This window comes from Miscanthus floridulus, chromosome 16 (assembly GCF_019320115.1).
Source record: "Miscanthus floridulus cultivar M001 chromosome 16, ASM1932011v1, whole genome shotgun sequence".
NCBI classification, from domain to species: domain Eukaryota; kingdom Viridiplantae; phylum Streptophyta; class Magnoliopsida; order Poales; family Poaceae; genus Miscanthus; species Miscanthus floridulus.
This window is the reverse complement of record NC_089595.1, coordinates 27,021,109-27,045,997: the sequence shown is the minus strand read 5'-3', so window position 1 is coordinate 27,045,997 and position 24,889 is coordinate 27,021,109. Positions and strand designations below refer to the sequence as shown.

Below are 24,889 nucleotides of genomic sequence, written 5' to 3'. Positions count from 1 at the left end.
TTCACACCCGAACCACTGAGATGAGCGACCACCAGGCCGCCGAGGACACCTCTGTCGTGCGCCACGCTCTGGGCCGATGCAATGGTAGCTCTGGTTGCAACTGTTCCTCGCACTCGGCGTCTTCACTTCGTTCCCCAACCGTTGGGTCCCCGTCAAGGAGCCGCTCGGCGAAAAGTGACGGCGCGGACTCCGTCAATTCGTCGGACCACAGCAGCAGCGAGTAGGTGACCGCATCCGAGGTATACCTCCGTTCCCCTTTCTGTCTCCCCTAGGGTTTTACTTCCACTACCCAAAACCCATTTTTGACGTGTAATCTCCCATCGATTGAGCTTTCGTAGTGTAATCTACACATGAATGAAGGCCTAGATGCGCATTTCTGCCGAATTCATGACCAAATTTAGGGTTTTCCCTTTTTTATTGTATGTTGAACTTCGTTTGCGACCAAATTTATGCCATCGATGCGATTGATTAGTTCTTGTGTAATGTAGAGTACATTTCATCTCAAATTATGCTTTGATGTCGTAGTGGTGACCAAGATTTTTCCCCTTTTGTCTGTAGGACAACAGCGACACCGCAATCCCTGATGCTGTCTATGAGCATGATTGGAGTGGAATGCATGTTGTCAAAATTAAGAAGTGTAACCATGGTCGTCACGCTGTCATGAAGAAATGCTGGGGGGGAAAGCACACTGGCAGGCACTTCCTTGGGTGCCCAGTGGAGGTATGAAAAACATTTCTCCCTTAATCCTATAGTTGTCAGATTACAGTTCTTGCTCTCCTGGTAACATTTTGATATGCTTGACTTAGGAGGAGGTTGATCAGTGACAGTTTGTTGAGTGGTTGGATGAACCATGGCCAGAACGGGTGCAGGATAGCCTGAAAGAGCTATGGAAGGAGCTGAAGCTCACCAGGCGCTGTGAAGCAAGGGCAAATGAAGCTTTGCATGATGTCGTGGAGACCAGTGACACTGCAACCTTGGCTAGAGTTGCTTTGCAGGAGGAAGTGAATAGCAACAAGCGTGTGGCTCAGCGCATCTGCGGTACCTACGAGAGGAAGGCCGCCGTCGCAGTAATCGACAAGAGCAAGCTGATGTACCTAATCTACTGCCTGATTGGAGTGATCGTCTTCCTGGTGGTTGCTATCGTGTTCAAGGCCAAGTGATGGATAGGTCCATACTACTGTTCGCTGGGTTGTGTGGTCTTTTGTCTTCTGTTAGTATCAGTAGTGGTTGCTATCGTGTTCAAGAGGTCTCGGTTACTTGCAGTAGTTAACTGGTATGGTTAGGATGAACTCGGTTAAGTGCAGAATGCAGTGGTACCTGATCTTTTGATTGTGCCCATTTCAGATTGTGGCAACTGAATGGTGCACTTCTCTTGTATAGCGTAGTGTGTGACTAAATGTGTTAGCATCGTGGTCTGAAAGTTAGATGTTGTGCTTAGGATAGCACTGATGACTGCCAGAAGTTAGCATCTTTTGGTTGTGCCCAATTCATAGTGATTGGTGCACCTCTTCTGTAACTATGATAGTAATATGTAATGGATGGTTGGAACTCAAATGCTTAGTACTGGAAACCTGTCATCTGGTACTTGGTTTACATGATCATGGATGCCAAATTATAAAACATTCCATTGAAATGTGCCAACTAATAATTTCAGATTAGAACGTAGGTTCACATTACAAGGTGCCTGACATCCTGGTTCACAGTAGTTCTTAACAGCATGGCCAACTATTTAAGATACAGCAAATAGCAAATAGGCCTGGAAAACAACTACAACTAGGAGCAGTACAACACAAAGGTCCTTAGCACTTAAAAAATTGATCTTCGCATCTGCTGTTTCCTTGCCGACTTCCTTCACCTTTTCCTCAACATTGGGCTTGGATTGCGCTTGCTGATACTCAGACAATGCTTGTTCAGCTTCATTCCTAGATGCAAAACTCGCGTGCAGATTGTTTGGATAACCTGACACTTGACGGTGACAATCCATCCACGTCGTGTACACTCCAGGTTTGCGCCCAACGGAGACGACATAAAACTTCATCGTCCCACTGCATACATGCATTTTCAAGTTCAAAAGCCTGATTGCAGATAGCATAATAGAACAACGGAAAGCCACACAAACAAAACAAAGGAACTTCAAACACTTCAACTGGATGACTGATAGCATAGATGACACAAATAGCCTAATGAAGTCTTCAAAGCATCTTACAACAACTTAGCATGGCAGAAATAGTTTAAGATGTTCACCACAAGGGATACCCAGACAACCCATGTTAAAGTTTTACATCACAGGTTACATATCAAAATGGGTTAAGTTGCTGAAGTTCATGCAGTGCTCCAAAGCTATTATGCCTAGCCCAGATCTCTCTTTTAGCTACTGTTCTTCTCATCAAGGTGAGTCCTGCACCACAGCTCCTTATCTTCAGGTTTCATCCCCCCAAACACCATCGTAGGTCCCTTGTGCTGCATCGGGAAGTTCAGACAGACCATAAGCTCTTGCCTAGTGAAGTTGGAGCATCCCATCACTGCTTCATAGATCCCAGGTGCTGCATCTGAGTGGTTGCCTTCACTTACTGCGGCGTTCAGTCCCCAAATGGCATCAGTGAACCCTGTCATCACAGCTACATCTTCTTCATTCAGCATCCTCTTCCTCTTCTTCTTCTCATCGGACTTGCCCTTGTCCTTGGCAGCAGAGGTATCTTCCTTGGTAGCAGGTGGAGCCTCATTGGAGTCAACATCAATGGTCTCGGGTTCAGTTGCAGGTTGGCCTAGCGCTTCATTGGAGCCCATTGCAAACCTCCCAGTAGCCACGCCACAACCAAAAATGGTTTGCATGTACTGGTAGTTTACAATGGGAACATTGAGAAATTCTGCGTCCTTTGAGTGATTCTGCAGTACAGTTAGTTATTGAGATGGATACAAATTAGTTTTTGAGAATTTCAGGGCCGAGTGTGATTACCTTCACATGACCATGGTAGTGTTCAGGGTCCAGTGTGATCATGCATAGCTCTTCATCCCAGTTAGCACCGCTGAGCTCCTTAAGCCTGCAGATCTTCACTCATTTGGTACGCCACTTGCGGAGGTGGTTGTAGACCTGTGTACCTGAAACTTGCTGGCCTATGTAACTCTGTAGTTCCCTAGCCACTGCATTGACATGATAGTCTTTGAACCCTTTGTCTGTCCTAACTCCTTCAGTAACCAAATCTGAAAACTTGCTGAGGACATAGGTAAACATCACAGGTGTCCAGTTCAGCCTAGCTCCACAACCATTTCCCTGTGGCTCAGGTTGTACCTCTTGCACCTCATCGACATGGTTATTTTGGACATCACCCCCAAAGATGTCAAACCCATCAAGCCCAGCCATAGCTACCCAAAAAAAAGTAGTACATGCAGAAGAAAATAAAGCATGCAGTTCACAATATCAGATAAAGAACATGAATAAGTAAACAGGGAAAAGCAAGACAACAGAACAGTAAACATAGCACAGGTAGTAAATTCAGTTCAGATTACAAATATAATTCGACAAACAACAGTAGGTACCAAATTCAGTTCAGATTACAACATAGCACATGGCATCATTGCATTAGGGAATGGTCTCATAAACATAACAGATTTCAAACATTACAGAGTTCATCCATACTGCTGCTGGAACAAGCTTCAATATGGACCCCATTCCTAGTTTGCCACATCTGGTTGGCCCAGGTATCCCTCTTGGATGCCCAAGTATTGTTATCAATAACATTGTCATTTGGGGCTGCCTCATTTGTAGGGTTGGCCTCCCAGTCAGACTCTAGGGGGATGACTTCGTCAACACCATACCTAAGTATCCAGTTGTGCAGGATACAGCAAGCTAACACAAGCTTCACTTGAGTTTTGTAGGGGTGAAATGGCTTGTTGTAAAGGATCTTGAACCTATTCTTGAGTGCCCCAAAAGCCCTTTCAACTGTGACCCTCAAAGAGGAATGCCTCAGATTGAAAAGCTCTCTTGGATTATAGGGGCTCCTAACTCCAAATTCTCTCAGATGATATCTTGTGCCTCGATAGGGTGGCAGGAACCCAGGCCAGACAGCATACCCAGCATCTACAAGGAAGAACTTGCCTAGACATAAGGAAAGAGGGACATAATTAGAAGTGTAGGACCCTACAGAACCTAGGCTACTAAAGAAACTAAGGAGATACCAATATACCTGGTGGTACCCTAAGACCATCATCCCTTTCCAAAGCATCAGCTAGAATTAGAGCATCATGAGCTGAACCTTCCCAACCAGCTAACACATAAGTGAATCTTAGTTCAAAATCAACTGCAGCCAGGACATTTTGGGTGGTTGTATGCTTCCTGCCCATGAAAGCAGCTCTGTGTTTCTCAGGAACTCGAGCAAGAACATGAGTACCATCAATGGCACCAACACAGTCCTAAACAAAAAAGGTACATCAACATGGAAGTCCTAGTAGTGAAAATGGAATAGGTGAAGTAAGAAACTCCAACCTTGAAGAAAGGATTCCATTTTCTGCTATTTTGAATTTTGGGATGGACTGAAGTAAAGGAGCCACTATCATTTCATTTCTGAGTTCACCGACTGCATAAAGCACTTCCTGGAAATATCTACTGATAGTTTTAGTAGACCTCCTGAAAGTGTGTTTGATGACCCTGAATCTTGTGTTATGCCCAACCACTAGAAGGAATATGGCAACCTATTCTTCAATCTGACAGTTAATGCTATCCCTGAGCAGGCCCCTATTGCGAAACAAGTCGCGGAGCTGGAAGAAAGGAGCTCTCTTCATCCTAAGAAGCTCCACACAGCTGCTGTCATCGCTGTGGTGGATGAACCTAAGGTTTGTTGCCCTTTCTTGATCTCTAATAGACATTGGGCCATACGTAATCCCTCTCCTACTGGATGACATCCGTCTGAATCTAACAAAGAGCCAAGCACTCATGACGACAACCATTGCTGCACCCCTAACGATGAGCCGGTGACACCTAATTGAGGGATCCATGATGCTAAACAAAAAATTGGGACTAAGTATTAGTACAACCTCAACCTTAACCAAATCAAACGATCAACTACGACACCAAAGGGAGCGCCACCCAGATCCTAGCCAAACATGGACGAAACCCTAGAGGTCATGGCAAAGAAAGATGGATCCGAACCAGAACTTGACGCTAAACAAGAAATAGGGCTACCAATTACTCGGACCAAAGCAGCAGTATGAACAAAACCCTAATTAGTTCTAGGGACCGGCTGCGACAGGACATGCTGCGCCACCCAGGTCCACAGCAATCATCGACCAAATCCCAAAAGCTCAGCATAAAATTGAACCATCCGTAACAGATCTACGACAAATCCGTAGCAGAAGAAAGAACGAAACAAGAAAACACGAAGGAGATGGGGATTAGGCCACGTACCAGTGGCCCAACTCGCTTACCAGATGCGCCGATGAGGTTCACCGCCACCGGCGGCACCCCGAGGAGGACGAAGACGGAAGGGGGAGAGAGCGAGAGCGAGCGTGGCGCCGCAGAGAGCGAGTGAACAGTACCCGGGAAACCCTAGGGGGTCGGTGAGGCGCGGCTTATATTCGGTGGCTACCGAGAGCCACCCAGGCCCACGGGACGGAGCGGGCGCGCGGCTTGGCCAAGCCAAGCCCAAAAAAACGGATCGCAATTGCGTTCTTTGGGAGCCAGGCCCAGGTGCGTACAACGGCCAGCGTAAGCCTGGCTAAGGCCCAAGAACAGGCAACCAAACATCCACATCTTAGCTCCAGCAGGCCTGGCCAGGGGTTGGCCACCCAACCAAACAGGCCCACATCCGTTGGGCTCAAAACACAGTCACTTCGCACTGACCGGACGCACTGTTATGTTGCACCAGATGCGTCCGGTCAGGTGCGCCCGATCACCCGTGAAGCGCCACGTGTCTTGTCCTTTCAAATGTAGCCATTGGAGCGCAATGGCTACTCGCACCCGCGCTGTTAGACACTGACCGGACGCGTCGATCAACGATCGGATGCTCCAGCACCACAAGTTTGGTCACAGTCCAAAGAGCTCCTAGAGCTGCTCTGAGCTAACCGAACGCATCCGGTCCAAGCGACCGGACGCAACCAGTGTCCGACGAATTATTTCATCCAGACAGAGAACACGCAAATCACGACCGGACGCGTCCGGACTCAGAGTCCGGTCGCTACACTCATGTCCGGTAACCTCTGTGCCGCCGCGCGTGCCAGTTGAGCAAAAGTAGCACGGGGGCGTCCGGTCGCCTGGCCAAGCCAGCGTCCAGTCGCAGCCACACTGCTACCCATGCCCAGGGTTAGGTACCGGACGCGTTCGGTCAATTCAGAGAACCCCTTCTCTTCTCCAACTTCTTCACCCTTGCTCCCAAGTGCTAAACACAATGTTGTAACACCCTAAAAATTCCATGATTTTAAAATAGGAGGAAATGACTTAATTATGCATTTTGTAAGCATTTAAATTTAGGAAAATAATAATTTTGTTAAAAATAAAATCAAATATAGGTCTACAAACATGTATGTGCATTCATGCTGCTGCATATTATTTTTGTATTGTGTGGTTTGAAATCAAACTTCAAATTAATTTGAATTTGCATTTCAAAATTTGTTCGGAAAATTAGAAAAGAAAAAAAAAAGAAATTATCTCTCTTTCATTTTCGGCCTGCTGGCCCAGTCGGCCTGCTCTCCCTGCCGGCCCAGCCGCCCCGCTCGGCCTTTCCCTCTCTCGCGCCCCGCGGCCCAGCAGGTGGCCCAATAGACGCGCTCGCGCCCTTCCTCTCTCTCTGACGCCTGGTCCCTCTCTTTTGCTTACGCTGACAGACTGGGGCCACTAGTCAGCTCCGTCATCAACCTCAGTTCGTATTCTACCTGGACACTAAGCCGGTGTCCATGTCCGGCTCCGTTACGCTGCCCCCTCGGTCTTGTGCCCCACGGCTGCCCGGGCCTTAAATAGCGAAGCCCTGCGCCTGAGCCTCCCCCACCAAGCCCTAGCGCAAGCCCTACGCCGCCAGGAACCCTAGCTCCGCAGCCATCCCGAGCCACCGAGAAGAAGCTGAAATCGCCGTGCCGTTTTGTTGGTCCTCCGTCACGGTAAGCACAACTCAAGCTTCGCGTGAAGTTCTTGAACCGGTTTAGCCCCGCATTCCTCTCTTTCTCCCTCTGTTATGGCTTTCCCCGCGCCGCAGTCGCTTCGTAGCCGCCATAGCCCATCGCCCGCCTTCTCTTCTGTACGAACTAAGCAGATCATATAGAAGAGTGCAGAATGATCAGATATGAAGCTAAGGTCACACAGAAGAACTTTTGTGTCAAAATATCCTACATCTCCTAGAAGCCAAGAAGAAGACAAAATTAGGCAGCACGCTAAAAGGTTCATGTGCCTACCTGTTTACCTCATGAATGAAAAAGATGAATTTGGGCATAGCCTGTTAACCTATTTATCCAGCCATAAATCACAGAGCAAACATCAAGGAAGCGAGAAACACACCAAACTAAGACCCTAGTATGCACATTCTGCTCAAACAGTTAAAACAATGGAACTCGAAATTTTAGATAACAGACCACTTGGTCCAGCTTTTATTGAAACCCAACATATGGTAGTTCAGAACTGGTGATACCAGCAGTTTACAGGATATGAGTTCAAAACAGTCACACCGGTTTCAACCAACTCCAAAGAACACTAACAGCCATAGCTAAGAACATTCTTCGAAGAAATGACAGCGAGCCACCATGACCTGTCCCTCTAAAACAGCACAACGACCAAAGCAAGTTTAGACGACAAAACAAAACGTTGCCATGCCAGCAACTTCTCCACCGTCCAAAGGAACTAGATTACAGGCTAACTAAACGAACAGGCGACGTGTAGTCATCTCCATATTTGGGAAACGCCTACCCAATCGCATCAAAATCTGGCCCCAGAAAACTCATACGAAATCCAACAAATCTATGAGGGCTGCCAAGCGACTCCTGTACGAGCAGCACAGACGAATCGAGCCTATTCCATGGGTTATACTGAAGTAGCTTTTGCTCAGATCAGCAGCGCAAGGAGAGGAAGGAAGAACCCAGCGCCATACCAGAAGTAAGAAGAGATCCCGCTAGGTCTCTGCGGGTGGGTGGCGGGGGGGCGGCGCCATGAGCAGCAGAGAGAGCACCCACTACCGGACCGGGAGAAGAAGAGCACAAAACCCTCGGCACGGGAGTTCGCCGCAACTGCGCTCCTCTGGAGCAGCTGGGCTGGGCTCCGCGGTAAGCAGAGAGGGAAAGTGTTCAGCCAGAATGGGCCTGGGCTTGGGCTTGTTCTGGGCCTGTCATTCGTTTTGTTCCGCGGCCCAAGCGAAAATCACCAGGCGAACGAGCGAGAAAGAGCTGCGTGGCGTGGCGTGTGTGTGATTGGCGCCACGCGGCTTATCTTGGGGAATCCCGGCGGCCAATCACAGCCACCACCTTTGCTTGCCCCGTCCCTCCATCACCGCCAGCCAGTCAGTCCCTCAGCGGCCGCTACTGTACCCTCAGCTACCTCCGCTCCCATCGATCCGTCCACCAGCGAGTACGTACGGACCAGACCAATGGCCCTGCGCATACCCACCATCTCCTCGTCCCACGGGCTGGCCTCCTCGCCGGCTGTCTTCTTGGCGGTTGGCAGCAGCTGGGCGTCGTCGTCGGCGGCGGCGGTCCAGAAGAGGAGCCTGCTGCTGGCGACGACGGCCTCCGAGACGCGGGGAGGAGGAGTCGCGCCGGTGAGGTCGAGCGGGCTCGAGACGACCTCGGTGGGAGTGAGAGCTGAGGCCGTCACCGGGCAGGTCACGGAGGTCAACAAGGACACCTTCTGGCCCATCGTCGAGTCCGCCGGCGACAAAGTCGTCGTCCTCGACATGTACACCGAATGGTACGTACAATTTTTTACTACTAAGAAAGTAAGAATCTGAGGCTGTAAATTGTAGAATCTGAGACAGTTTTCATTTGCAGGTGCGGGCCTTGCAAAGTGATGGCTCCCAAGTTCCAGGAGATGTCTGAGAAGAACCTGGATGTTGTGTTCCTCAAGCTCGACTGCAACCAGGACAACAAGGTCAGCTAGCTATTAACTACCTAAGCTAGGATTACTTAGCTTTGATTGACATCTATGATCTATCTCTTCTCTTCTGTGTCTGTATTTCGTTCATCAAAACATCAATCATCACTGCTAGCTGTGGAATATGTATGGCATGCATGAATACTGAAAAGAAACCCTGCTGGCCTGTATTTGTGTGGCACTTGCTTGTTGTTGCAGCCACTTGCAAAGGAACTGGGAATAAAGGTTGTGCCAACGTTCAAGATCCTCAAGGGTGGGAAGGTCGTCAAGGAGGTCACTGGCGCCAAGATCGAGGAGCTAGCGCATGCCATCGACACAGTCAAGTCAGGCTGATCAGAAGACAAAGAAAATGGCCTGAAAGTTAAGCAAGATCGATGTGCGTGATGTGTAACTAGTGCAGAAGACTGTGAATGAATGAGCCACCACTGCGCTGCACCCCCCTTTTGTGGGAGTGGATAGATACTTATCAAACACGCATGCAGAAAACAAGCTATTCTAGTTCTTCTGCTTATGATTTTTATCGATCGGTCGGTCATCAGGACCGGCAAATACACAATTAATCATTCATATGGATGGAGCACTAGCTCGTTGTAAATAATAACCATCATCAGGTTATCATCTTCCTCTCTCTTTTGTCTGTCTAGCTAATCACTGGCTGCTTCGAAGTTCAGAGCATTTGGTTTTCTGATCCTTGGAGAAAAGTTGGTGTGTGCGGTGCATGATCTGATTATCGATACGTTGTTGCTCTGTTATGCGATGTCAGCGCTTGGAATGGAATCTGAAAAACATTTATCCTGAATTGCAATGCGTATAGACTCATGCATTGACTCTTGGGAACTGCAAGCACACATACCATCATGGCATCATGCTAAGGGACGTGAGGTTGATCCACCCGGCCGGGCAGAGGGATCGGACACAGAGAACAACCAAGTGGAATATCCTCTGCAGATGTTGTTCCAATTCCAATTGCAGAAGTGCTGGGTCTATGTTGAGGCCATGATGTTGACGGTCGACGATGAGGCCGGACCGGAGGGTCTCCTTATTTTCTGCATCAGATGCTACTAAACCCCTCCTCTACTAAAAAATGAAGACAGCACACTTCTGTATATATATAGCCTCGATCATACTGTGCAAGTAATAACCTGCATCTTGTTGCATTGTAGGCACAACTAGAACGGTTGGTGCAGGGGTGATAATCCCCCAAAACTTAATTCAAACAGCTTTTCCATATTATATAGCTTCTACCATGCAAAAAACAAGTTGTTGAAGAACAAAAATGATCAACGGGCTTTGCAATAATTAATGTTTATAATGATGAAAGGGTCCCAAGGCATACTTTGGATCGTCGCAACCAACCAGCCTGGCCGGTCTCTCTGATGCTCCTCGGCCCAACCAGCGTCCTCAGCCCGTCAAAAACCGGCCTGCCTGTTCAGTCCGAACCGAATACTTTCCAATTCGGTTTTTTTACATGTTTTCGCATAAAAAACTTATAGAGATTATGATTGGAGTCGTTTTCTATTGGGATAAGACCACCCCTCTATATATATCAGAGGATCACGGTCGATTGAAGGATCCAATACTTAATCATCTTTTTTACATGTATTACCTAATTTTTGCCTTTTTTTCAACTCTCATGTTGTTGGTTGCATCTCTCCATACTGCGTGTTCGAGTCCGAACCGAATACTTTCCAATTCGATTTTTGGACATTTTTCGCATAAAAAACTTTAAAGATTATGATTGGACTCGTTCTCTATTGGGATAAGACCACCCCTCTATATATATCAGAGGATCATGATCGATTGAAGGATCCAATACTTAATCGTCTTTTTTACATTTATTACCTATTTTCTCCTTTTTTTTCAACTCTCATGTTGTTGGTTGCATCTCTCCACAAGATTCAACGGCGTTCTATGTGGCCTTGCCGACCCTAGAACAATCTTAGACGTGCTCCTCCCGAGAGACGTTCTCGGGCTTTTGCGGCGAAGTACGGACTCTATCGGCAGATCGGTTTCGTCGATACCTAGAGTTGCTTGCTTTGTGTGATAAGTTAATTGAACCTGGACGTGCTACTCCTCGCCGGAGTGTGATTTGGATCTCAATACGGCGTACTCCCTCCGTCCTGTATTATTTGCACATCTAGAGTTGAGCGTGAAAACCAAGACAACTGTTAAAATGACGCTTTTGCCCCTATACGAAAGTGACTGTGCGGAGGCAGAAGGCATTCTTCGGATTGACTGAAAGCATCGTCTACTTTTTTTAAATACAGCTGATGATGGAATGAATGCTTGAGAAGGCTCCAGAGTCTGAACAGAGGTGGCGGAGTCGATTTTTTTCTGCTTCTGTGAGTTTTTTTTTATGACACAAGTGAACTTTTTTTTTGTCCCACCTACGGCTGCTCAGTCTGATATGTGGATGTGATAGCCTGCATTGTGATCCTTTATTTTGAGAAAATTTTGAATGGTAGACGTACAATTATTGTTGGACGGAGGGAGTAAGCAACACAAGTTATTCCAGAGGCATATTCCTGCACCGAACTCGAAAAACCCCCCACGATGCTCCACGTACAAAAGACTATAGTGGTTTTGAACTTTTGATGGTCCACGTAGCAAAACACGTAGCGTGCAGGAAAGGAGCACCAAAGCTTTTAAAAGAACCAAAATACACCAAGCAAACACAGGTCCTGTTTTTTTGGCCTTTACAAGCTGTCAGTGCACAAGCATCGCCTTCGTCCTCTCAGGTGGGTCCCAGCAAATATTTACATAAAAAAACTAATAAATTCGGGATTCAGCAACCACTTTTAGGGCATCGGTGGTTGCAACGTGGAGAAAACAGGAAGGCCATAAAGAGCAACCCCAGAAACCCCAGAAACCTGTTCTTTCTCTCTTTATGTCATTTGAAACAGTTGTAAAACATCTCTTTATTTGCACTCATTTGGAAAAACAGAAAGTTAAAAGTTAAAAGGAGGAAGAGAAGAATGAGATTAGTATGCTCTATGCAGCATAGGCCCCGTTCGCTGGTCTGAAACTTGGCTGAAACTGGCTGAAAAACACTGTTCCGGCTGAATTGTTGTGAGAGAAAAACATTGTTCCGGCTGAAAAAAAAAGCCGAATAAGCCGAATATGAGGTAAGCCGAACAGGACAATAGAATCTTAGACCCGATATATAACTCAAAAACACCTATCAACCTCTACTGGACGCAGGGTCTTTGCCGAGGGCCTGACGCCCTCGGCAAAGGCTCTTCAGCCGTCGGCGAAGGATTTGCCGAGGGCAGCCCTCGGTGAAGAACCCTCGGGAAAAAAAATGTCGGCGAAGGAGTCTTTGCCGAGGGCCTTTTATCGGGCACTCGGCAAAGTATTTGCCGAGGGCTAACGGCGGCCCTCGGCAAAGTAAAGTAGCCGTTAGGTACGCGGTTATTTTCCACGACGTCTTTGCCGAGGGCTGACATACAGGCCCTCGGCAAAGAGCTTTTTTTTGGAATTTATTTGCCGAGAGCTATACCGCAGGGCCCTCGGCAAAGACCTATTTTCTTTTTTTTTCTCGGAATTTCTTTGCCGAGAGCTATATCGAAGGCCCTCGGCAAAGACCTACGTTTTTATTTTTGTCTCGGAATTTCTTTACCGAGGGCTGTGTTCAAAACCCTCGGCAAAGACCTACTTTTTAATTTTTCCTGGGAATTTCTTTGCCGAGGGCTATGGTTAAGGCCCTCGGCAAAGACCTGTTTTTAATTTTTCCTAGGAATTTCTTTGCCGAGGGCTATGGTCAAGGCCCTCGGCAAAGACCAGTGAAAATTTTCAACATTCCACCTGTTTCTTGCTTTCCATGCAGACAAAATATATATATATATTCAACAGCAGAAATATCCCACAAATATCACAATCATCACATATATCTCACAAATATCACATATATCTCACAGATATCACATAGATCATCACATGTATCATCACAAGTCCAAATTCAACAATTCCATAAGTCCACAATCTAACTCAAGTGTCAAGTCCACAAGTTCAAATCCGACTGAGGCTGGCCAACCTCTCCAACCGTCTGGCCTCTGCGTCACCAACCTTCCCAACCGTCTGGCCTCTGCGTCGAGGGTGGTGTAACGAAGCCTCCAGAATCAGGTGACGCACGAGGGGGGTTATTGGAACCCGCCGACTGAGGATGCACAAACAATTATATGCTTATGTGAGATTGCAGTAATTATTCTAGGACTACAGTTTTAGTATTTAGACAGAAACCTATCAAATTTTTTATAGCTAGTGTTGTCTGGGTTTCTATGTCATACAAGCAAATCAGTAGCTAGTGTTCTCTGGGTTTCTATGTCACACAAGCGAGAAGTGAACTTTAACGCTTACAGGAGTAGCTGCAAACGCGTGCGGCACCTGAGGCGGAGGAGCTGACATCTGCACAGGCACACCCGTCTTCTGCCCAAGAGCTTGCATGATTTGCATCATTTCTGCAATCCTGACCTCCTGGGCCTCCCGAGCGGCCTACTCAGCCTCCAGCCGAGCAGTGAGGGTCGTGATCTGCGCCGTCTTCTCGTTGTTCTGGGCCTGCAATATTGCACTCCAATATTTCAGTAATGCAAATCTAACTCAAGTGTGAGAATATTAATTTACGACGAGTAAAACAAGAATTACCTCGAGCGCATCGACCCGCTGCAGTGTCGGAGTAGGCCGTGAGCATATGGGCTGGCTGGAACTCGTGCTCTATGCTCGGAGCTGGCTCAGAGTGGGAACAGTGGTGGGTCGATGGCGGTGTTCGCAATCCACGTCCGGCCGTGCTTCCTGCCGCCACCAAGCCTCATGATGGCCTCGGCATCAATGGGCTCGGTGCGGACGTCGTACTCTGGCCCGTGCCGCTGCTGTACCGCCGACGTGTACTCCTGGACTTTAGTGTACACGTTAGGGTCGGAGTATGCCTCGCGAGGGGCAGCCGGGTCCCAGGTGACGTCGCCGGCCACCCTGGTCTGGTGGGACATAGCCCACGCCGTGAACATCGAGACATCCTCGTCCGGGTGCGCAGCCTCCTGCGAGAAAGGCGGCAGGTGGTGAGCAATCAGGCATACGTTAAGTGTGAAACTAAATAGAAGAAAAATCACTTACATATGCCGATTTGAATCCGGGGAGACTCCTGCTGCCTTGATAGTGAGTGGCAGCTGGCCTGAGCATACGCAGTGCCCGCTGAGACTCGTGCTTCTCTATGTAGGCCGGCGTGAACCACCTAGCCACGATCATTGTCCAGGCGTCGGCATGCGCTCGGCACCACCAGGGAATCACCTACAAGTCAACGAGTGTTTGACATATATGAAGATGAAATTAAACATATTTAATTCAAAAACAAAACAATATCAATGTTATTCATGTACCTCAAGGTACTGCTCCTGGGTCAGCGTCATCTGTCGAGCCTCCCTCTTGGTGACTGTCATTCTACGAGCCAACGCGTAGTAGTCTATGTGGGCCTGGACGCGCGCCTCGTGAAACATGTCGGTGACATACTTCCTACAGGCTGCATGCGCCACACGATCAGCGAGGCCCTCGGTTCCTTCTTCGGCCCTGAAAAACCTCTGCATAAAAGATGATATATCCAATCGTTATTTGAAAAAAAATAGAATTCAATGTGAAGGATTGATTAATGTTGTGCGAGAGGAACTTACCCAAAACTCAGCAAGTATCCGCTCCTGCTTGTTGCGGTACTGGTCGTCCTCGCCCAGGGCGTACCTGTCCCACGTGTAGGCTGGCTCTCGGGCCTCCGACGGCAACTCCACAATGCCGGGGAACCACTTCCGGCACAACACACCCAAGACGGTCGCGGGAGAGCGCAGAGGAGTACCTGACAACACCTCCCAAGCCCTGCACAAGTAAGAAGAAAATTTATCAGTTTCTCTTTTGATTTCAAACATATCATATGAAGTAGTTGTGATATCATTTATATTTACTTACTTGGGCGGCACAGGGCGAAGCACTAGACGGTTCTGAGGAAGCGGAAACGAAGGGAGCGTCGCCGGGCCTCGCTGGTAGACACCCGACGCCTCGCCTCCCTCGTCCTCGGGCGCCGCACCCTGCTCCTCCTCGACCTCCTCCTCCTCCTCGTGCTCCTCCGTCGGTGGCACGGGCTCAGGGGGCTAAGTCCGCTGCCTCCTACCACTGCCTCCTGTCGTCTGCCTCCCCCTCCTCCTGCGGCCTCCTGCCGTTGTCCCTCGTCCTCCCACTGCCTCCTGCAACTGTCCCTCGCCTGCCTCCCCCTCCTCCGGCGGCCTCCTCGCGTAAGCCGAGGGTGTGTCACGTCGTGGCCGGCTGCTCGCCATCTTTGATCAATCACCTACACGCACGAAGAATGAACAAGACTTGTTAGTACACATATTAGAGACTGAAAATAAATAAACAAAATATAAATGAAAATAAATAAACAAGACATAGTATTACATGTATTACGAATAATCTTCATGATTGGGATTATAGGTCTCGTCATCACTGTCAACATTATCCAAATAGGCAACACTATCCGAAGGTTCTATGTTATCGTCCTCGTCACTTGCTACAAGTAATCGCTCAAGCATTTGTATGTCCTTGGCATTTTGCACCACATCTCCATCGTCCTCGTCATCAACTGTTTCGTTGTCTACTTCCATTTCAAGGGCCTCGGGTAGGACTATCTGAAGCGTCCTCGGTAGCCCATCTTCCTGATAGAACTCTCCATCATATGTGTTTGTGTTAAAGTTGTAATCGTCATCGTTAGGGGTTGGTAGTTTGCCGTGTGGAGAAACCTGGTGCACAATAGCCCAACCCTGAAGCTCCTGTTTGGCTTGGTTGGCATATCTCGTGTAATACACCTGCACGGCCTGTTGAGCCACAATGTAGATGTCTTTTCCCGGATAAACGGAATCTTCTCGCACCTCGACTAGCCCAAGATGAGGGGTCAGTCTCGTTTCGCGAGGATTGAACCAGTGGCATTTGAACATGACAGGTTTAAGAGGTTTGTCACCATCAAATTCTAGTTGGTAGATCTCCTCAACTCTTCCATGGTAGTCGAGACCATCAATGCCAGGCGTACAAACTCCGCTATTTGTGGTTTTCCGATTGGGCCGGGTTTGCTCGTATCTTGTTGTGTGGAAACGATAACCATTCACGTCATATCCGGTAAATGACTTCACCCTAGCTTGGCAGCCGTTCGCAACTTGTTTCAACTCATCACTCATGGACGAATCGGTCTGGGCCTGCAAGCTCAAACATGATAGATCGTTATATTCGAATATCGAATGTACAAGCTAAATTGGACATTACCTTTCGTTTAAACCAAGAAATGAAATCAGGCCTATCCGCTCCTGCGCCCTGCGATAGAAGGGTGTCTTGTTCCTACAGGGTAGGATCCCTAGGTTCATGCCAGGATTCACGAACAAATTCCCTGTTGGAGCGAGAATCAATAGGGTTGGACGTTGAATAGTAACGGCGTATTGAAACAAGATCATTGAGAACTTACTTGATGAAAGGTTGCACCTTAGTAAGGTTATTCAACACGTATAACATGATACTGCGCCACTCTTTATTTGTCAAGATCATAACGGTCGATCCACTTGCGCTACCGAGTTGTCCTTGGAAAAGGCCGAGGGTCGATTCATTTTCATCAGCATTGTAACGAGGGAGTGGATTTTGATTGCTAGGAAGGTTCGGCTTGTAGTACAACGTTGTGAAGTTTGCCACCTCCTCCCGTAGGTATGCCTCTGCAACGGAAGCCTCAATTCTGGCTTTATTTGTACATTTCTTGCGAACAGTCTTTAGTCCTCTCTCGACTGGAAAGCACCAACGAAACTGCATAGGCCCCCCCAAACGTACTTCAGTGGGAAGGTGCACGATCAGATGCTGCATCGGTAAGAAAAAGCTGGGTGGGAAGATCTTCTCCAGCTTACAGACCAACACAGGTGCCACCTTTTCTAATTCCATAGCGATGTTCCGAGATATCTCCTTAGCACACAGCAGGCGAAAGAAATAGCTCAACTCTACCAACACTTTCCAGACATGCTCAGGGACGTAGCCTCGGACCATTGCAGGGAGAAGCCGCTCAATCCATATATGGTAGTCATGACTCTTCATCCCGTTGACTCACAAAGTGCCTAAGTTCACTCCCCTGCTCAGATTAGCGGCATAGCCATCTGGGAACATCAAGTTCTTGATCCATTGAAGTACTTCCCTCCTGGCATCTATTTTCAAGACGAAATCCACCTTAGGCTTTTTCCACTTCTTGTTTCGACCACTAGGAGGTTGCATCTCTTGTTTTTTCCTATCGCACAACGTCGCCAGGTCCACTCTAGCCTTAACATTGTCCTTAGATTTCTCTGTATTCATGAGAGTTGCCCAAAGTGCCTCGGCGATATTCTTTTCGGTGTGCATTACATCAATGTTATGTGGCAGAAGAAGGTCATCGAAATAGGGGAGCCTGGTCAAGCCGGACTTATGAGTCCACATATGTTCCTCACCATAACCCACAAAACCACCTCCTTCGTTGGGCACGAGAGCATCTATCTGAGCATGAACCTCGGCACCACTCCTGATGTGGGGTTTAGGGTCTGTCACTGCAACACCTTTTGTAAAGTTCTTGATGTCTTGTCTGAATGGATGTTCAGAAGGGAGGAATTGACGATGCTTGTCGAACGACGAATACTTGCTACCCTTTTTCAACCAAATAAACCTCACAGCTTTCTTGCATAGTGGGCACGGGAACTTCCCGTGAACACACCAGGCGCAGAATAACCCATACGCCAGGAAATCATGCAGAGAGTAGTGATACCAAACGTACATTTTGAAGCTTGACCTTGTAGCTCGGTCGTATGTCCATACCCCTCCCCAAGCTTTTATCAATTCGTCAATCACAGGCTCCATGAACACTCCCATATTACTTCCTAGGTGTCCAGGAATTATCAGCGACAAAAATACGTTCTGTCGTTGGAAGGTGATGCCAGGGGGGAGGTTGAGAGGGATAGTGAACACAGGCCAACATGTGTATGGGGAAGACATCAATCCATAAGGATTGAATCCATCTGTTGCGAAGGCGACACGTACATTCTGAGCCTCAGCTGCTTTCTTAGGATGTCGATCATTAAAGTACTGCCATGCTTCAGCATCGGATGGATGAACCATCTTGTCCGGATTGTACCGCTTGCCATTCTTGTGCCATGTCATCTGTTTCGCAGTTTCCTCAGTCATGAAAAGTCGTTGGATCCTCGCTATGAAAGGAAGGTGACGTAAGACTCTCGCGGGGATCGTAAGCTGCACCTTTTGGCCATCACCAGATACTACCTCCAGGTATCTAGAGGATCCACACTTCGAACAGTACTTTGCATGCTCGTGTTCTTTCCAAAATAGGACACACCCTTTTGGACAACAATGTATCTTATCATATGGCATCTTGAGCGCACGAAGGAGTTTTTCTGACTCGTACAAGTTGGGGGGCAGAATGTGGTTCTTCGATAGCATGGTGCCAAACACAGTCAACATCTTATCGAAGCCTTCTCGACTCAGGTTTAACTCGGCCTTCAGCCCCATCACACGCCCAATGGCATCCAGCTGAGAAATATTTGTATGCTCGTGAAGGGGTTTAGACGCCGAGTCCAACATTTTGTAGAAGGCTTCTACGTTTGCCTCCATCTCCTCCTTGTCACGTCCTTCAGCGAACTGAGCTTGGTGAGCGTCATCTATCATGTCTGCTACCCCAGCATCATCATCAAAAGGCTCGAGACGTGGTCTCACCACCTCCTCTCTGATACGATCAGCTTCACCATGGTAGATCCACCAGTGGTAGCCCGGCGTATAACCATGGTACACAAGATGTTTACCCATGGTCTGCTTGTCCACCCTTCTCCTATTGTCACAGTGGCTGCACGGACACCAAACTAGAGAATGCCCTTTAGCTACACCCTCGCCAAATGCATGTTTCAAGAAGTCATCTGTCCTCTTCACCCAATCCACGTCGTAATCGTTTCGACTTCTTCGCCCCGTGTACATCCACTGACGGTCCTCCATCCTTTGACAAATACATCACTGAGTAACGTAACCATCAACTGCACCTAGCCGGTGTTCCTACTGTCTAATAGGTGAGGATAGATCCTAATCCCACCCGCGTATGCGTAGATGAGGTCAGTTTCCATGCTCCGCTCCTATCCGAGACAGAATTTCGGCAACACCTCTCCGATGTTCTCCCAATACACGTCCTGCAAAGAAGTTTGTGTATTCGGAGAACAATGGGGAGGTGCTGCCGAAATTCTGGCTCGGATCGGAGCGGAGCATGGAAACTGACCTCATCTACGCATACGCGGGCTGTCCAAAAAACGTGGACAATCAGAAACAGATACGGTTAGATACACACAGTGATCTGCATGCCTCCAACCATATCTCTTTCAGACGGGAGACGCCTAACTGGTTTACGCAGTCTACGACAAAGATACAGGAGTAGAGGTTGTTTATACCTAAGGTGGCGGTGGAGACAGGGTAGCGGGGCAGTGGTGAGTCGGGGCAGTGGAGAGTCATAGCGCCGACGAGGACGATCGACTACTCTGAAGCTCCTTTGACGTCCTCTGCTCTGCAAAAAAAAAGGGTATAAGTTAAAAATTTCGGCAGAACCTCCCCTGTACGGGGAGGTTTCCAAAACCTGCAAAAAAAATCGGCTCGATGGCCAACACCCACATTCATGACACAAAGGCCGACACATCAACAATGGGAGGCACGAAGGCCATCCACATCAAAAAACGGCGCGATGGCCGACAACCCATGGTTTTACCTTCTACTCGACCGAGGGACGGGGAAGTGAAGGTGACGGCAAGGTCGTCCAGACGAGGCCGTTATCCAGAACCACCTGCATTGCATGCCCAAGTAATTGCTTCAAAACATGACCCGCTTAGACAGTGAATAAAACAAGTGCAACTGCAGAAAAGTACTGAACCAGTAAATCCTAAATTTTTCGGGCTGTAAGTAAGCACATTACACTTTTCTCTTCCTATAGGAGTTAATTCCATTCATACTTAATAGCGAGCATAAATGTTGTTATTCAGATTTTGCTAAGCTTTGTAGTAGAATCATTTCAAACGTCCCTTTACGGATCAGTTATGCAGAAATAATCATCAGTTCACTAGCAACAAAGACTAATCCATGCAAAAGCAATACAATGATGCGCAATAACAACATTTCAAGGTTTCAGGTCAAGATTGCGAAATCAAGGTGACTTTGTAAAGAAGAGACTGGGGAGGGAGCAGAGGCACCGAACCTTCCGGGCGACGACGGCGGAGGACGCGGCCGGGGCGGCGGCGGGCCGTGGGCAGGCGACGGGGCGAGACGACAGGAGAGGAGGAAACGGAGGGCGACGGGGGAGGGGCGGCGGCGGCCTGCGCGGCGGCGGCGGGCGAGCGCGCGGCGGCTTACGCGGCGGCCGAGCGCGGCTGCGGCCTGCGCGGCGGCGGCGTCCGCGCGGCGGCCGAGCGCGCGGTGGCGTGCGCGGCGGCGGCGGCGGGCGAGTGGCGGCTCGGGCGGGCGCGGCTTGGGATAAGGCCGCCCGCCCGGCCGTTCCCTTTTTTATATGGGGTCCCCTCTTTGCCGAGGGCCTAGATCCAGAGCCCTCGGCAAAGATTTTTTTATTTAATTTCTTTGCCGAGGGCCAACATCCAAGGCCCTCGGCAAAGATGTTTTCTTTTTATTTCCGCCGGCGCCATCCCGTTCAAAATATTTGCCGAGGGCCTGTACAACTGGCCCTCGGCAAAGAGTTTTATTTTTTTATTTCCAAATTCTTTGCCGAGGGCCTAACGCCGAGCCCTCGGCAAAGGCTGACGGCCGGTGCCGCCATCACGCTCGGCCGAGGTCGCCGAGAGGCGGTACTGTGCCGAGGGCCCGGCCCTCGGCAAAGGTGGGCCTTTGCCGTGGGCCGTTGATTGCCGAGGGTCCGGCCCTCGGCGAACGAGCCGTTGCCGAGGGCTAAGCTTCGCCGAGGGCGGCCCTCGACAAAGAAAGGATTTGCCGAGTGCCCGAAATCAGGCCCTCGGCAAAGTCTTTTGCCCTCGGCAATGTTGCTGTTTCCAGTAGATGTTCTAACTACAGAGAAAAGCTTGAGCAATTGTTCCTATCCTCTTGCACTACGGAGATAAGCCCATGAAACTATGTCATCCTCTAGCAAAAAGGTGATGAGCAGTGCATTTAGAGCATCTCACATGTCACAGACCAATAGTTGCATAGTCCCTCGTTTTATCGAGCGCCTTGGCTAGCAGGATTCAAGAAAGAAGGTGCCAGCCCACACCTTGGAAGCCGCTCATGGTGAGCAGTGTAGGCGGAGTACATTTTTTTAGGGAAACAGGAGGGGTTGTCCTCTACTGGACTTTTATTAACATAAATAAAAATAAAAAAGAGTACATTGACATCCTCCTCTTATGCATTGAGGTCCTTATTTTTGGGTATTTTGGGGTTTTAGTGATTGGTGAACTATGGCTAACACTGTTTTGCAGTGATAGCGGCAACGAGTTAGTCAAATTGAGGCCATTTGGTTTTCTTGGCCCTCCGAGTTTGGATTTGGCATATTTTGCAACTTGCAAAGTTTCGTGAAGGCTAAGTACATAATAGTGTCTAAGTGCAATTTGGTGATGGGAGCACTTAGATGTAGTGCTACGAGACTAGTAGCTTTATCAATGTACGTTGCAGTGAGAGCGCTTTGTTGCACACATGACTCCTAGCAAAACTGATGAAGAGCGACCGGAATAGATATATGATAAATCATGATGGATCTCAAAGAAATTGAATTGGACAAAGTCAAACTTCAAAATGGAGCTTGAATTCAAGTTTTAAGTTCATCGGATCAGTTGGTGAAGGCCTCAGGAGACATTATGCTATACTGTAAAAACATGGATTTGATTCTTATAACAGAAACAAACATGGATTTAGTAGGAAACTATAAAAAAGACCGTCCTCGTGGATTCTCTGAAAATTTAGTCACACTCGTGCAAAGCACGGAAAAAAGGAAAAAGGATGATGGCCCATCAGACATATCGTCCATTCATTCGGGCCGAGCTTACCGTGTTACCCGCCCGGTCCAGCCCAATACTCGAGAAGTCCACGAAACCACGGCAATACAGGGCGATCTGGGCCGTCGGTCCGTCAGATCACGAGCCATCCATTCCACCACCGCTGAGAGGGAGGAGGGAGAAATGAGCGCGGCGGCGGGCGGGCTGCGGCGGCTGCTGGCGGCGGCGGCGACGGCGGGGGCCGCGGAGGTGCGGGCGTCCATCTTTGGACACGCGCTGAACCTGACGGGGAAGCGCGCGGCGACGAAGCTTCTGCGGAAGAAGATGGTCGGCGACCAGGTGGCGCAGTGGTACCCCTACGACATCAAGCGCGACGACCCGCTCGTCATGGCGCGCGAGGAGAAGGAGTAAGTGCTCACGTCCTCCTCCTCCTCCCCCTCCCTTCTCCTCGGCCGCCGCTGGGGGACTTGTAGTGATCCGCATGTCTCGCTTGCTTTGCTACGGGATCCCTGTGCCGTGGGTTGCTCGTGCTCGGTGTGTGTTCGTTGATATGCCTCCGAACCAGTGTGTCATCTCGCTGACGCTCGGGGATGCATTTGTTGGTTTCAATTACCGACGCAAATTGATGGGATCACAGACTTGATGTACTAATCGTTAGTTGTTGCAACCAGGATGCTGTAGTGCCATTGTAGCATGGTGCTTCTAGGCATGGGAATACGGTGCTTTCACCTTTGATGGATATTTTTGCAGGTCTAGAGCAATTAGTATTTCTAGCACCTCTGGTGGCTGTCCAGTTCATTTTCATCTATCTTTGGTGGTGGTTGATGTCGATCTGGCACGATGTTGTGTTATTGTGAAGCAAATGAACGCCCTCAGTAGCATGGTTGTTCATACTGAATCTGATAGTAAACAGACCAGGGCGAGTAGGGAGCTAGTGATGCTGGATGATAAGTTGGCAGCAGCAGGCTGGGTAGCAGCTTCTACTGATTGTGTTGTTGCACAATGCATTTGTTTTTGTCAGAGGGTTAGTCTGGTAATCACCAAGTAAAGTATAGAACTATGTACTTTGGCTTCTCCAGCTAGTCTGGTGCTCTGATATCTGGATTTGGTGTCACTATAGGATATGTTGGCTTTTTTTCGTCCCAAGAATGCATCTATTGTTTGATAAGGAGTCCTCTCGCACAACTTAATATGTGTTGAGAAATGCAAGATACATACTACAGCTGACATGTCCAGAATATCTGTATTGAGATGATTTGTAGTACAGTAAATCTGATCATTCAGTCTTTGACCATGTTGGACTTAGTTCTCTTTCGGTTTATTGCAAGCTTCGTGCACATGGGCATATTTCCACTTAGTATCTAGGAATAAAAAACTGGTTGGCACAGACCCATCTATAATTTTTTTTTTTTGGTAATTTTTCTGAGGTAATGCTGACAGTTGAAAAATGTATGGAAAATATGCAAGAATCAGTGTGACTACTTAATCCTCTCTTTTTGTTTTCTGGGTTTCAATTGAAACCATAAAAATCATAATTTGATCCTTCTTTCCTGGGTGTGAGTTGAAATCGTGAAAATGGTGCAAACTCCCATATGTGTTTTCTTAATGGCATTAGGGTTGCATCAGGTTTGTCCTGTGCTGTTTGGAATAGGAGTTCAAGAATGCTTATCGAACCTTAGTTCTGCAGAGAGAACTACATGAGGAACCTGTGGATTGCCTTGCATCTTTAGAATGCCAGATTTTATTCTTATATAATTATACAAGTCTTCGGTTTTAGTATTCACCCTTGTAAGACAGTAAAGGTATTGCAGATTCCACTGGCATAGGAGTTTATGACTGCTTATCAAACCTTAGTTCTACTGCGAGGACCGAAATGGAGTTTGTGATGTTGTTATGTATAGTTATATGTCTTTGGTTTTAGACTTTTAGTATTCACCCTTGGAAGACAGTAATTTTTTTGCAGATTTGACAATGAGATGCAAAAAAAATGGAGCACGCTAGCTGAAAGATACTAAGAAAAGCATATAGCAAGTGTGAATCAAGCATGATAGATATTAGTGTTTCCCATTCTGAACTGCAGCATTGAACATAGCCTGTTGTTTTCTGTTCTTTCTGCCCACATTATCATGAGCCAAGAAGCAGATAAAATGCATAAGTTACAGAGTACTCAGTATTTTTTGATAGAACTTTCTCATTGCTATGAGCATTTGTCTTACTGGGACATGTCTACTTTCCGCAGGCGTCTGGCTAAGCTGGAAATGCTGAAGCGTCGTGGCAAGGGCCCGCCAAAGAAGGGCCAGGGAAGGCGTGCTGTCAAGAGAAGCAAATAGTCGTGCTACCAATGCTCAGCTCTGCTTCTGGCGTTTGCCTTGTTTGAATGCTGTAACGTAATGATTTGTTGGGTGACGATAGACGAAGAAACCCACGTTTGCTCTATCAAGTTTTATACTAGCTTACAACTGTTTTGCAATGAAACCGCCTTCCATGTTGGAAGAATGACGTGCTTCCAATAGAGTTCATGATCCTGACACCTAAGTGGCAGTTACAGTGTTTTGGTAGAAATTTTCAGGATGTATCAGGTATATTTCCGTCAAGATTAGGGAAAAAAATCCGAATCTGAATTAAAGATGCTCAAAACTAATCTTGGCAATCGAAGAACATGCGCAGCATTGTACAACATGGTGGACACGAATGAACCGAAGCCAAACATCGTCGGAGCATGCATGCCAAACATCGTCGGAGCATGCATTATGGTGGCGTGGCGTCTAGAACTCGCCGCGTACGGCGTCGATGCAACTGCCGCCATCGAACACACCGGGGGCGGCGCTATTGCCAG

The 24,889-nt window shown here is 48.1% G+C and overlaps 3 protein-coding genes and 2 long non-coding RNA genes across 9 annotated transcripts; 2 read left to right on the top strand and 3 right to left on the bottom strand.

Annotated features, from left to right (window-relative positions):
- Positions 1–2,149: 2,149 nt before the first annotated feature.
- LOC136513846 (uncharacterized) lies at positions 2,150–8,198 on the bottom strand. 4 transcript variants are annotated; one of them, XR_010773455.1, is made up of 3 exons: positions 8,067–8,196; positions 2,957–7,230; positions 2,150–2,886 (listed from the first exon to the last, which is right to left on the bottom strand). XR_010773455.1 is itself a non-coding variant. In XM_066507820.1 (3 exons), exons 2-3 carry the CDS (start codon positions 2,996–2,998, stop codon positions 2,368–2,370), a joined length of 561 nt encoding a protein of 186 aa, XP_066363917.1. In that variant the 5' UTR covers positions 2,999–3,363; positions 8,067–8,198; the 3' UTR covers positions 2,150–2,367. The 4 variants fall into 4 exon arrangements, 1 of the variants encoding a protein (XP_066363917.1); XR_010773457.1 differs by having other exon boundaries at positions 2,957–4,096; positions 4,185–8,192; XR_010773456.1 differs by having other exon boundaries at positions 2,957–4,410; positions 4,484–8,192.
- A 267-nt stretch (positions 8,199–8,465) lies between these two features.
- On the top strand, positions 8,466–9,689 carry LOC136512926 (thioredoxin F, chloroplastic-like). Its single transcript, XM_066506933.1, has 3 exons — positions 8,466–8,878; positions 8,959–9,058; positions 9,260–9,689. The coding sequence occupies exons 1-3, from the start codon at positions 8,559–8,561 to the stop codon at positions 9,392–9,394; spliced, it is 555 nt and encodes a 184-aa protein (XP_066363030.1). The 5' UTR covers positions 8,466–8,558; the 3' UTR covers positions 9,395–9,689.
- Positions 9,690–14,501: 4,812 nt separating this feature from the next.
- Positions 14,502–19,570, bottom strand: LOC136509987 (uncharacterized). 2 transcript variants are annotated; one of them, XR_010772579.1, is made up of 4 exons: positions 19,522–19,570; positions 15,005–15,383; positions 14,719–14,914; positions 14,502–14,628 (listed from the first exon to the last, which is right to left on the bottom strand). It is a non-coding gene; the product is annotated as an uncharacterized lncRNA (long non-coding RNA). The 2 variants fall into 2 exon arrangements; XR_010772580.1 differs by lacking the exon at positions 19,522–19,570 and adding an exon at positions 15,488–15,639.
- On the bottom strand, positions 19,566–20,432 carry LOC136509988 (uncharacterized). The gene is made up of 3 exons (XR_010772581.1): positions 20,316–20,432; positions 19,833–19,907; positions 19,566–19,634 (listed from the first exon to the last, which is right to left on the bottom strand). It is a non-coding gene; the product is annotated as an uncharacterized lncRNA (long non-coding RNA).
- A 1,746-nt stretch (positions 20,433–22,178) lies between these two features.
- LOC136513928 (small ribosomal subunit protein mS33-like) lies at positions 22,179–24,558 on the top strand. Its single transcript, XM_066507904.1, has 2 exons — positions 22,179–22,460; positions 24,293–24,558. Exons 1-2 carry the CDS (start codon positions 22,237–22,239, stop codon positions 24,381–24,383), a joined length of 315 nt encoding a protein of 104 aa, XP_066364001.1. The 5' UTR covers positions 22,179–22,236; the 3' UTR covers positions 24,384–24,558.
- Positions 24,559–24,889: the final 331 nt, after the last annotated feature.